The sequence below is a fragment of the Topomyia yanbarensis genome, chromosome 3 (assembly GCF_030247195.1).
Source record: "Topomyia yanbarensis strain Yona2022 chromosome 3, ASM3024719v1, whole genome shotgun sequence".
Taxonomy (NCBI): Eukaryota; Metazoa; Arthropoda; class Insecta; order Diptera; family Culicidae; genus Topomyia; species Topomyia yanbarensis.
In genome coordinates this window covers 50024634-50037831 of record NC_080672.1, presented here as the reverse complement: position 1 = coordinate 50037831, position 13198 = coordinate 50024634, and the positions used below count along the sequence as shown (strand labels likewise).

Here is a 13198-nt window from a genome sequence, read left to right as displayed (position 1 = left end):
AGCATTCGAGGGTAAAATTTAGCTTAATCGAGCATTCATGGTACGTCTAACTATATCTGGGACAATTGAATTCAGAGTAAAGGACCATTCGGGATAATGGAGAATTCAGCGAAATGACATTCGTTGCAATGGAATTCGGACTAATTGTGACTTGCTAGTGATAGAATTCGGAGTTATGGAATTGGGAGTAATGTATTATTCGGGGCAATGATATTTGGGACGATTGAATTCGGAGCTACGCGGCCTTTATGGTAATGGAATTGGGGATAATATTTCGCGGTATTTGGGGAATTCGCGGTATTGGAGGTTTGAAGGTAATGGCACTCCAACGTTTATAGAGAGTAAAACAGGACGGGAAGAAATTAGTGCTCAGAAAAAAACGGCTCAAGTGCACGTAAATTTTGAATTTATGCATATACCACGTGGACAATTTAGGAAAGGAAAGAGGTACCAAGAAGTCCAAGTTTGTTCCTGCAGAGGGGATGGGTGTATAGAATTGGTTCACGTTGACTAATTATATACCTTAACTCCTGTATTGTTACAAAATACGATATTAATTCGCATTATCATTGGCAGAAAAATATAAAATTGTTGGCAACTACCGTCACAATTTTTCAGTCCATGTGATTTTAAGAAGTTTAGTTTATCGCGAAATGTTTTATGTCTCATTTTCTATTAAAATAACAATATTGACTTAAAGTAAATTAAGTTTTAATTTTGTATTGGGAATTAAGATATAAATTACAAATTAAAATTACTGACTTTTTTTCCATTTCACTTTCCGAATTTTTTTGAAACATTTATTTGCAATTGCGACTTTGTTATTTTGATATTTATAGAACCATAAAATATCATTGGAATGTTCAAAAGTTAAAACCTAATAGAAGAACATCCATTTTAAGCTGACCGCAGATGAGGCGACAGAACACACGACACAAAAAATATTCTTATATGCAAGTAAATTGATGTCAGTGTTGCCAGTACAATATTGAAAGTGGCACTTACGAAAGCTTTGGTAAAAAATGCATACAAGCAAGTAAATATGGTCTATGTTCAACCACCAGTAGGCTAATTGTTTTCGCAATCAATTTAAAATACAACTCAAGTACCGGTTGTTTCCTTTCTCTTATTGTAATCTTATTAGTTGAAAAGTTATTACAGTTCTATCACTCTTATTGTGGTCATTAATTGTAGACGACCTATTAAAACCATTAACTAAAATAGGATACTTCGTGATTGGATTTGCAGATGATGTTATAATTCTCGTGAAGGGAAAATGTGACTATGTTATCTCAAATAGAAAGTAATCCTCATTGAACTGCATTTCGAAGTGGATTAAATAGAAGGGCCTGAACCTAAATCCCTTCAAAACAATAATAACCCCTTTTTGCTCGAAAAAGGAAATATTCCGTATCAACACTTTTACTCAACGTAACAATAACATAGATTTTTTTTTCGATATTTAGAATTTTCCAGAAATGGCACAATTTTAAATAGAAACATACATATAGAAATGTCATAGAAATCGACACAAAATTGCTTATTACAAAAAATTATGCATTAAAAAATTAAAATCCTACATCGCTGAAGGAACCAATTTTGAATATATTGTAACACTGTCAGATCAATGAAAAATCATTTGTTCGAGTCAAGGATGCAAAATGGCTACCTTTTCTGCGGCTGTAATTTTTCTGCCTACATTCTCATTTCTCTTTCGACAGTGCTGTCGTTCGCTATTACAGGACGCCCAGCGCTGTACGGCAGTCTATAAGCAAAGCAGTAACATGACAAGGAAATACTGCCCCCAGTACAGCCACCAGACGCGAGCGGTACAGCTTCTCTTTCCTTATCTTACACTTTTTAATATTTTTAATCTATTCAATATTTTCAATCACAAACGACAACAATAAATGCGGTTCGTTTACGCCACGACCAGCATCAACGCTTTCGTGTGCGGGCCTCTCCCTTTGACGGCGCAGAGAAAAGTGTACAAAGCGAGAGAACAATCTTTAATACGCCACACTCTCACCGAGCAGTCGGAGTACAGCAGCAAAACAAAAATTGATTCTACTGCTCTACGGGAAAATGTACTCGGTTTGGCTACCGTTCTGGCAAGATCTGTAGTGATGCGTCGCTGTAGCGGGCTGTACGGCTTGTGCAAATGTAAATATACCGAAAAAATGTAGTTTACCAGTACCTTTGGCATCCCTGGTTCGAGTTACATTTTCGACAAGTACGCTTCAGCACGCTCAGGGAATACATAAGAAACATTTCGTCACGATTGAAAATTGGAAGATATATTTATTATTATTGTATTCCATACTTTGGCTTTCTCTACAATTGTTCCTACAAACCGAATCGGGCACGTCTTTCACGCCGTTAATCGCCTATTTCATTGCTTCTCAAATAACCAAATGCAATTTTATAACTAACCTTTTTCCTTCCTCGCAGGGTTTCACCTTTCCGCTGGAGGCCGGCTATCCTCTGGACTCGTACCAGGCCCGTTTCTACATGATGGAAACGCACTACATGGGCTTCCAGAGCAACTCGATCGACATGCGCCCCCGGATGGACAACTCCGGACTCCGGCTGTACTATACGACCATCCTGCGGAAGCATGACGCCGGAGTGCTTTCGGTTGGAATTCAACCAAACTGGCGCCATATTATCCCGCCCGGCCAGGAGCGGGTCGTGTCCGAGGGTCACTGCATCGAAGAATGCACCCAGCGAGCGTTCCCCCGGCCGGGAATCAATATTTTCGCCGTTATGATGCAAACCAGTCACATGGGAAAACAGGTCCGGTTACGGCAGATTCGTTACCGCGAGGAACTGCCACCGATCGCACACGATTTAAACATCGATTCGAATTATCAGGAATTCCGCCGACTACACAGCCCCGTCAAAGCACTGCCCGGTGATCGGTTGATAGCGGAATGTTCGTACGATAGTACGGCTAGAAAAACCATTGCACTCGGAGGCTACACGTCCCGCGATGAAACCTGCCTAGTACTGAGTCTGTACTATCCTCGCCAGAAGGAGCTCACATCCTGCCACTCGATCCCTAGTCTACCAACGGTTCTGCATGCCGTCGGTATCAACGAGTTGGCCCCGGGAGCGAACCCAATCCGGATAGCTTCTCCACCGGAAATCGCCGGAATGACCCTGGAGGAACGCCTGCTTTCCTACGACTGGAGGGTCAACTTCAACGCGTTCCAGTATGTGATACGAAAAGGTGCCTTCAAACCTCTCTGCTGGAGTGCTCGCAACACCCCAATTCCGGTAAGTTCAGTTCTGCTACACGAACCATCCTACTTGTGAATAAATTAAAACCGCTCGGATGTGAAACTTTTCCTCGGAAACATCTTGACCCAAATTATCCTGCACCCCGAAGTGCAGAGCTTGCACTAAAGAAATGAATTTTCCCAACCCGTCAAAAATCAGAAAACCAAATCTGCATCTCTTCAAAGGGCTCTTATTCCGGGGGAAAAACTTTTGCTTCAGCAGTAGCTTTTTGTTTCTTTCTTACCCTTCCGCCCTCAGAAAATCACTAAGAGGATTATTTATTACGAAATAGTTTGCCAAGTACTTTATAAATCAATTTCATGCAAATATTGAGGTTTACCCCCCGTAACCGCTTTCCGCTTTAAACTACACAGATCCGATGCTATTTCCACCATACTGAACAGACGGCAGAAGAAAAACTTTGTCCCTTAGTTTCACCCGAGTTTAAATGCTTTGCCATCATTACTAACGATCACCCCCCTTTCTATTATTTTCACCCCAAACCAAAAAACAACAACAACAGGGCACGGACAACATAGACGCATACGCACCGAACCTAACCCGAATCTGGCGTCCGACGCCAACGTGCGGCGTTTCGGCCAATGGTGGCAGCTCCACCGGTGGCGGTTTCAACAGTGTGAACCGTTTCGTAACGGAACGGGAAACCAGTGTGCCCAGCTGGACGCTGCTGGACGAAGACGAAAGCAACAATGTGATTGAAGGGGCCGCGCGAAGCAAATCGATTCGCAGCTCGTCCGGGGCGACCGTGCTCAGCTCCGGTCTGGTCATCTCCAAGGTGGCACTGTTTGTGATCTTCATCAGCACGGTTAGGTTAGCAGCGCTGCTGTAGTGAGGAGCCGTGTTACAAAATATTGGAAAGCAGAATTCGGGGCAAACCACGCACCGAACCCCCTAGGGAGAGACCATAGAAAAACAAGACTGTTGTGTTAGTGGGTAGGGAACAATTGTGCGAGAGGGAGACAGTCCACAAAAAAGCAAAGAAGTGAATATTTTTGTACAGGTTTTACTTTAAGGAGCAGGTAGTTCTGTTCGTTTTTTTTTATAGGAAATCGCTAGTCATTTGAGCAGATTCTGTTACGTAGTGGTTAGTTGTCAGACAGAGGATCCGAACATGGAGGAAATATTTAAACGAAACAAACGAAGCGAAACACTAGCATTAGAGATGGAAGCGACGGAGAAGCGCTTGATTTTTTACCATTTTTGATACACTGAGCCAGTTGTTGAAGTTGTATATTTTGTACATAGGCTAGAAGATGCAATCATTGTATTATTTTGTATATAAAATAGGACTAATAATAAATTGCGAAATTTAATGAAAGTTAAAATTTAGCTTTTTCATCCGAAATGTTCTTGAATATTGCAAGCTTCCCATGGTAAGTTTAGCTGGCGTTTCAAACAGGCACACAGCATGAATTAGAACGAAATATTGTTGGTGTTCATTGTCTAGATGAAACATTTTCAGCTTCGCCGTATAATGACTACATCTTCGTTCTTGCTTTCGTCACTGCTGGTATCTTGTTGCATACGGTAGGTTTTTTTACGCGGTTGTTTGTGTTGTCGTTTAACGTGTTATTATTGTGAAAATCGGTTTTCTTTACTGTTCGTTTGACTGATTAATTTTTATTAACGTGACAAATAAATATTTTTGCATGCGTTTGCATTATGGGACCATTCATAAATTACGTAACGCCTTTAGGGGGGGAGGGGGTACGACAAGTTGTGACATAGGGGGGAGGGGGTGTTAACTAGATCGTTACGTAACATGTTTTCATCGAAGAAAAATTTTTTTTCTTGGAATTTGTTACGTAACAGGGGAGGGGTGGATGGAAAAAATTTGTGACAATTTGTTACATAGGGGGAGGGGGGGGGGGTTAATTTTGGGCAATTTTTGCGTTATGGGCAATTTTTGCGTTACGTAATTTATGAATGGTCCCTATTGGTAGTTTTGTATGTTGACATTGCTATTTCACAAATGTAATATTTAAGGGTGTGTGTGGGGGGGGGGGGGGGGGGGGTGTGGGCGAGAAAGGGTTTCAGCGTGAAAAAAAAAAACACTTTCTTGCGAATTTTTTGAGAACTTTGTGTGAAGCAAATTTATCAAAACTTTCGCATGTCATAGTATGTCATTTCAATAACATTCTGTAATTTTTCTATGCAAAAATATCGACAAACGATTCGATGACGAAGCTTTTTGTAGAACGCCTCTGAAAAAAACATGATTTACCTCCATTCAAAAAGTACTAAACCGATTTCTTTCAAAGTTTACACATACACATTCCACGTAAAAAAATACCTAACCACTACGTTGAATGAAATCGAAAACTGTGTCTCCTCCGCAGAGTTACAAATATTCAATTCATTTAATGAAAATTGAACTTATTCTGTCGCATTAATTTTCAATATTCAGTGACGCAACTGAAAACGTCAAACGAACAAACTGCCTATTTATTCAATACATGTTTTCAGTCCTCTTAGATTATTGCACGAAGCGAACGTTCAGCAATGAATCAAACGCATCAAAGTAAGCCCTGGCACCAGACTTTTCATGAACATCGACAAGTTTGTGCCTGTGTACAAAATTTCGTGCACGCGTTCAACCTCAAACATGCTTCGTCTCGATGCACCTGTACGCCTCAAATGTCGAACCCAAACGAATGATGTCCAAACTCTAGTTCAAACATCTGTGTGCGTATACCGGGTACGTACACGAGATCGGTTCACACAAGGCAAAAAAAGTCAACGCTAGTGATGATGAAAGTGAGAAGGAGAAAACTTATGCCACGTACCTGTGTGTAAGAGAACTGTACGCACACCGTGTACGTGCATGGAGTTCGGTAGTGCAGGCGAACATGCGCACGTGTTTTGGTACGAGTTCGTACACAAAATGTGGGTTTAATTTGAGCACAGAACCAGAGCGAATATTGTGTACGATGTTCATGTAGGAAGACTGCCTGGCACAATGTAATCGATGATAACTATTATTTTATATGCTTTACCAGTACTTGAAAACATTTTATAATTAGTGAATTGATTATTATCGTACGATATTAAACTGAATGAATTACATGGATTTTTGATTTAATATTTTGTTTTCATTCTCCATGGTTCATTTTCAGCCATTAAAAAGGGCTTCGATTATTTTTAACTTCACTCGGTCTTGCTATATTCAAAGCCCAATAATGTAAGAAAATACTTTGGAGGAAAATTACGGACAAACCATCATATTCTTAGCAAAAAAAATTTCAAACGAGAAATTATTTCTACTAATTTTACTACTACTGATGTGATCTGAAATGTTTCTTCGAGAATATATTCTCCAAGTAGCTGAACAGTTCGCTTAATGATCATTTTAAAGATTTGAGATTATTTTGTTAAGGATCAAACCTGAAGAAGAGAAGATTTTAATTTTAAATTTTATTTCTATTGATCTCGTAACTGACGAAGAACAACGCTATCGTGGCCCATATGTCAAGTGAATGTCAAGAACGTCAAAACGACGGGTCAGCGTCTGGTTTATTAATGGTTTTGGATCTGAATCTAGAAAATTGCAAGATTTCTTCACTCAGCGGAACTAAATGTTGTATTAGGCCCTTTTGAAAATTATTCGGATTATTTGCACATGTGTGTCAGTAGTTCAGTACATCCCATTGAAGTTAGTCGGAGTATGATTGGCAGGTTTCTGTCAGAAATCCTGCTTACTCCCTACTCGGCATCGGCTGTTTCATTTGAGTTGGAATTTTGACGAAAGTCATTCGAAAATCCGATTCAAATTCCAGTTGGGTATGACAGGGAGCTTTTTATTTTTACCTTCATTAATTGAACCGAATTTGGGAACTGTAAGACGAACTCTTAGGAGCGTTGAGATGAAATCAGGGGCGTGATAGTTACAACTTTAAAACATTTTAAGGTGAATTTGGTGTCAAAGTTTTAGTTTTTAAGCTTTGTAGGTCGTGTGTATATATGTAGCAAGCTATGTTTGCCAAAAAATTTCATTAATTGTTAAATATGTTGCAGAATAATCAAACTTTTCCCCAAACGTGCTTCTAATGAGATGAATAAAGGAGCGGCTATCCTATACGAGACTCTGATTACATTGGTCGGTGGTGCCAGGAAGAAATTCTCCAGATAATCAAAAACTTTCGAATAGTGGAAAGAATAGTTCGGAATGATCCCACCAGTTATCGCTAGTACGAATGAAAATATTTAACAAATATTAAAAGATTTTTTTCTACACCGTGTACACTGAAACCTCCATTTACGAACCAAACCGGGGGTTCGTAAATTGAATTAGTTCGTATAAAAGTGTTCGTTATTTGGGATTTAGTTCGCAAAAAAAAAGTTTGCTTCACATTCTTATTAATATTCGTTGGTTGAGCAATATTCTCGATAACCCTGATAATATGGGTATTTTTGAAACGGGCTTGACAAGTAGATACTGAAAATGGACAATTGGAACCGTTTTGAAATCCAAGATGGCGACTTCCGGTTGAGCAATATTCTCGATAACCCTAACAATATGGGTATTTTTGGAACGGGCTTGACAAGTAGATACTGAAAATGGACAATTGGAACCTTTTCGAAATCCAAGATGGCGACTTCCGGTTGAGCAATATTCTCGATAACCCTAACAATATGGGTATTTTTGGAACGGGCTTGATAAGTAGATGCTGAAAATGGACAATTGGAACCGTTTTGAAATCCAAGATGGCGACTTCCAGTTGAGCAATATTCTCGATAATCCTAACAATATGGGTATTTTTGAAACGGGCTTGACAAGTAGATACTGAAAATGGACAATTGGAACCGTTTTGAAATCCAAGATGGCGACTTCCGGTTGAGCAATATTCTCGATAACCCTAACAATATGGGTATTTTTGGAACGGGCTTGACAAGTAGATACTGAAAATGGACAATTGGAACCTTTTCGAAATCCAAGATGGCGACTTCCGGTTGAGCAATATTCTCGATAACCCTAACAATATGGGTATTTTTGGAACGGGCTTGATAAGTAGATGCTGAAAATGGACAATTGGAACCGTTTTGAAATCCAAGATGGCGACTTCCAGTTGAGCAATATTCTCGATAATCCTAACAATATGGGTATTTTTGGAACGGGCTTGACAAGTAGATACTGAAAATGGACAATTGGAACCGTTTTGAAATCCAAGATGGCGACTTCCGGTTGAGCAATATTCTCGATAACCCTAACAATAGTGGTATTTTTGGAACGGGCTTGATAAGTAGATGCTGAAAATGGACAATTGGAAACTTTTCCAAGTTCAATATGACGATTGCCGGTTGAGCATTATTCTTGATAACGAACAATATGGGTTCTATTTTCGTCATGCACTCGTCAACCCTATCCCGAAAATACCCATATTGTTGAGGTTATAGAGAATTGGATTCCAAAATAGTTCAATACATCGATTTCCGTCATGCACTCGTCAACCCCATTCCTAAAATACCCATATTGCTGAGGTTATAGAGAATTTATCTAAACCGGAAGTCGCTATCTTGGATTCCAAAATGGCTCAAGACATCGATTTCCGTCATGTACTCGTCAACCCCATTCCGAAAATACCCAACTTGTATTAGTAGCAATTAACTAAGTATATATAAGTATATAACTTCATGCTGTAATATACGAGCTCAAACTTTCCAGAAAGAGTTTGTTATTTCGAATTTAGTTCGTAAAAAAAGTTACGTGAATCGAATATTACGTAAAAAAAGAGTTCGTAAATGGAGGTTTCAGTGTACTAGATCTTCATAAAAACGAATCAGCGGTACTATAACAATATTCTAAATAAGCTGATTAATTTTCATGAAGATCTAACACACGGTGTGGAAAAAACTGCTCTCTTCGTTCATCCTTAACTTAATACAATTTCGAAAAACCTGACACAACGGTTTTCAGCCGTAACAGAACTTGGACAGAGGTAAGACTAAACAAGGTTCGCGTTGTTTTGTGTGACCCGAAGCAATCAAACACGGTTGCTATTTACGTTAGAATACCGCGTATATGTACCCTCACGGGACGTTGTGTTTGACGGCGTGGTCAGAGAGTCGAGTCTGACATTCGATTACATATTGAAGCACAGACTGTGCCATTTGATGATTCCCTTGCTTCAGCCTTTAATAAGCTACAGTGGTCTTGAACAAGGCTCTTGTTTAAGACCGCTTCTGTACAATTTCTACGCATGAGACATAGACCAATGTTATGGTAACTCATGCACGCTCAGAGAGCTTGCAGATGATGGCGTGGTTTTCATCAAAGAATGTAGAGCTATAGATTTGCAAAAACCGTTGTCCGGTATCTTACCTTGGAAAATTTGCCCACATGAGGTACAAAGCTGGATTCAAGTCCAAGTCCAAGTCCAAGTCCAAGTCCAAGTCCAAGTCCAAGTCCAAGTCCAAGTCCAAGTCCAAGTCCAAGTCCAAGTCCAAGTCCAAGTCCAAGTCCAAGTCCAAGTCCAAGTCCAAGTCCAAGTCCAAGTCCAAGTCCAAGTCCAAGTCCAAGTCCAAGTCCAAGTCCAAGTCCAAGTCCAAGTCCAAGTCCAAGTCCAAGTCCAAGTCCAAGTCCAAGTCCAAGTCCAAGTCCAAGTCCAAGTCCAAGTCCAAGTCCAAGTCCAAGTCCAAGTCCAAGTCCAAGTCCAAGTCCAAGTCCAAGTCCAAGTCCAAGTCCAAGTCCAAGTCCAAGTCCAAGTCCAAGTCCAAGTCCAAGTCCAAGTCCAAGTCCAAGTCCAAGTCCAAGTCCAAGTCCAAGTCCAAGTCCAAGTCCAAGTCCAAGTCCAAGTCCAAGTCCAAGTCCAAGTCCAAGTCCAAGTCCAAGTCCAAGTCCAAGTCCAAGTCCAAGTCCAAGTCCAAGTCCAAGTCCAAGTCCAAGTCCAAGTCCAAGTCCAAGTCCAAGTCCAAGTCCAAGTCCAAGTCCAAGTCCAAGTCCAAGTCCAAGTCCAAGTCCAAGTCCAAGTCCAAGTCCAAGTCCAAGTCCAAGTCCAAGTCCAAGTCCAAGTCCAAGTCCAAGTCCAAGTCCAAGTCCAAGTCCAAGTCCAAGTCCAAGTCCAAGTCCAAGTCCAAGTCCAAGTCCAGGTCCAAGTCCAAGTCCAAGTCCAAGTCCAAGTCCAAGTCCAAGTCCAAGTCCAAGTACAAGTCCAAGTCCAAGTCCAAGTCCAAGTCCAAGTACAAGTCCAAGTCCAGGTCCAAGTCCAAGACCCCAAACTACTAAATAAATGTTCACCAACATAACCTCAAGGAAAACATTCTAAAGATATTTATTTCAAATGACGAAGACCCATGCTGACCTGTTCATTCATCTGATGGTTTTACAACGTTGAAAGAAATTCTACACTCCTAATGAATCATTTTCTTTATAAACCAACACACTACCGGCACAACTCTCGCTAATTGTGCAATGCCAACAGCTTACAAGCACTTCCCAATCTGCGCAATCTTGTTATCAACTATTTTTCAGCCGAAAACTTTTGACAGTCCATTACGACCAACAACCGGGCACTTATTTACTGTGCATCTTCCCCACGCGCCAGCCCCGCGCTCTGAGAGGGCGAATAAATTGCGAAATTTAAACCGTAATGAAGCAAATCAGAATCGCCTCCAACAGGGCCATCCCGCTGGGTATGGTGTCTATTTCGGAGACAATTTGAAATATTTATCAGATCGAATGTTCTCTGGAGAAACAAATGCCGAGCCGGAAGCTGAACGGAAATCAGCAGAAGCGTCACGTCCTTGTTCCGGCAGCTGCCGTCACGATTACCCCGGCAATGGGGGTAGTGCCGTGCCGTGTAACGAAAAGAAGTAGAATCGTTTTCTATGTAAGCGGAAAGACCGGGGCGAACGAGAGTCGGATCGCTCTTAGCGGTGATAAGAAAAGCGCTTCGTCGAGTTGGCAGACATTGTTAAAATAAACATTTCGAAAGTGGAGAACATGGCCGGCACCGATGCTGAACCTTGTCAGCCTAAGGTGATAAAAACGCCGGAGAAGGACGATTCATTCCGTCTAGTATATAATTGGAAAGGATTTTGGTCACAATTTTTCCAATTTGCAGTAAAGCTCTTCTGAAATCTACACCCACTTCACAGCAGACATTCAGCATAAAACTGAAAACACGGGCCAATTCATTTCCCTCGATAATAACCCCGATAGCGTCCCGTTTCAATTACATGTCCTCCCGATCATCTGTCGCCATTTATTTCACCGGCAAAGCAAGTCCCTTCGAAATGCAATCTCTTCATCGTTTCGCGTTTTTTTTTCAGCGTCTTGCAGGACATAAGCTGTGGAGCTTGGGGCCGCCACGTTTCGGTTGGTGCGAGAATAAAGAACGCTTCATTTATTTATTCATTACTACGCTGAAAATTGCCCCCCTCCCCACCTTATTCTCCCTCCGGCTATCGCGCCAGGTCAGAATGACGGAAAGCGTTGCTGATAAGACCACGAAATGGGTACATCTAGCTGTTCAATTTTAGTAGCACCCAATCCAAACCATCGCCATGTTGGAGAAGCCGTGTGCCGGCGAGACGATCGGTGGTGAGCAGAGCGGAAAAGAAGAAGCGCACTTGAGATTGCAAATGAAATTCAAATGAAGCCGTGGACGAATAAAAATCACTGTTGACAAAAATGTAAATGAGACGCGAGTCGACTATCCGGTCTTGGTCCTGGCGGAGCGGGGCGACAGATGCGGGGACACTCGAGAGAGATGTTATGCATAAGGAGTGATTTCTGCTATCGGAAGTACGCTCGTTCAGGATGGATAGAGCCCCGTCTGAGGGTGTATTATTCTCACGGTCAAAGCAGAGCTATCGGATCAGACGGTGTTTGGAATATTGATTTTATACGTCTTTTTTGTCACATTTTCAAAGATTTTGAAATTTTGTGCGAATTGGGAATCGAGAAATTTGGATTAGATATTAGTCGCCAATTTGAGCTCATAGATTTTTACATAGAACAAACTAGCTGTACAATTTTTTTATGAAATGAAGCCCACTACGTTTTATAATATTTGTTATTGTTTTTTCTTTTACTAAAATTGGTTATTATTTCGTCATGTACGTTTTATGAGGAATGGTTTATTTATACGAGACTCATAAATTGTAAACGTTAATATTGTGACAAGCAAGCTGGTAAGCTCATAGTCAAGCCATGGGGCGGAGCTAACAATATAATAATATTTTCGCTCGCCGGAGCAATCATGATACAGATAATTACTGTTTTTACAAAATAATTTTTTTCGTTATTTTAAATAGTCGTACATTTTACAGAATTTAATTAAAAATTATTCTGGTTATTTCGTTTAGTATGACGTCACTCGCTTTCAAAAAACTGGCAAACTATACCCACAGAAAATTTGGAATGTGGGTCCCTGTATGAAAATGTGGAAGCATCCTACTTACAAAATAACAAAACCTATATTGTAACCTATGTGGTACCACGAGAAAACAGTCCACATTTTCATTTAAAGATAAAAAAAAATCTAAAATCAATAAACTATTAAATTGGCAGAAACTCTTTTAATCACTCAAAACAATGTTTCGCGATGTATTGGCGAAGCAATTGAATTGCTTTTATTGAAAAAAAAATATAGTTTCCGTTAACCATCGTTTCATAACCAAAAAGTAACTCAGGTTTAAATTAAATTTGGTTTCAGCTTGTTACAAATACCAGCGGATACACAATCAATTTAACGTAAAAAAACAAAATCCGCGATTACTGTTCGCGAATTGCAAGATAAATATTTCAACGAAAACTTCTTTCCCAGCCAAAGTTCCTGAAGCAAAAAATCGAAAATTGCTGATTGAATCAGTTTTGATTATTCTCGGTTCCCAAACAAACTGCCACTTCTGCAGTGAGCACTTTCTTGTACCTATAACTATTGCGGAAAAATCC

The 13198-nt window shown here is 40.4% G+C and overlaps 1 protein-coding gene across 1 annotated transcript in view; it reads left to right on the top strand.

Moving 5' to 3' along the window:
• Positions 1–4621, top strand: part of LOC131690290 (MOXD1 homolog 2-like) — a 71330-nt gene extending 66709 nt beyond the window's left edge. The window contains exons 6-7 of the mRNA XM_058975949.1: positions 2452–3279; positions 3806–4621. Of these exons, the coding sequence (XP_058831932.1) occupies positions 2452–3279; positions 3806–4132 (1155 nt within the window). The 3' untranslated portion in view covers positions 4133–4621. The remainder of the gene's footprint in view (positions 1–2451; positions 3280–3805) is intronic.
• The last annotated feature ends 8577 nt before the right edge of the window (positions 4622–13198 follow it).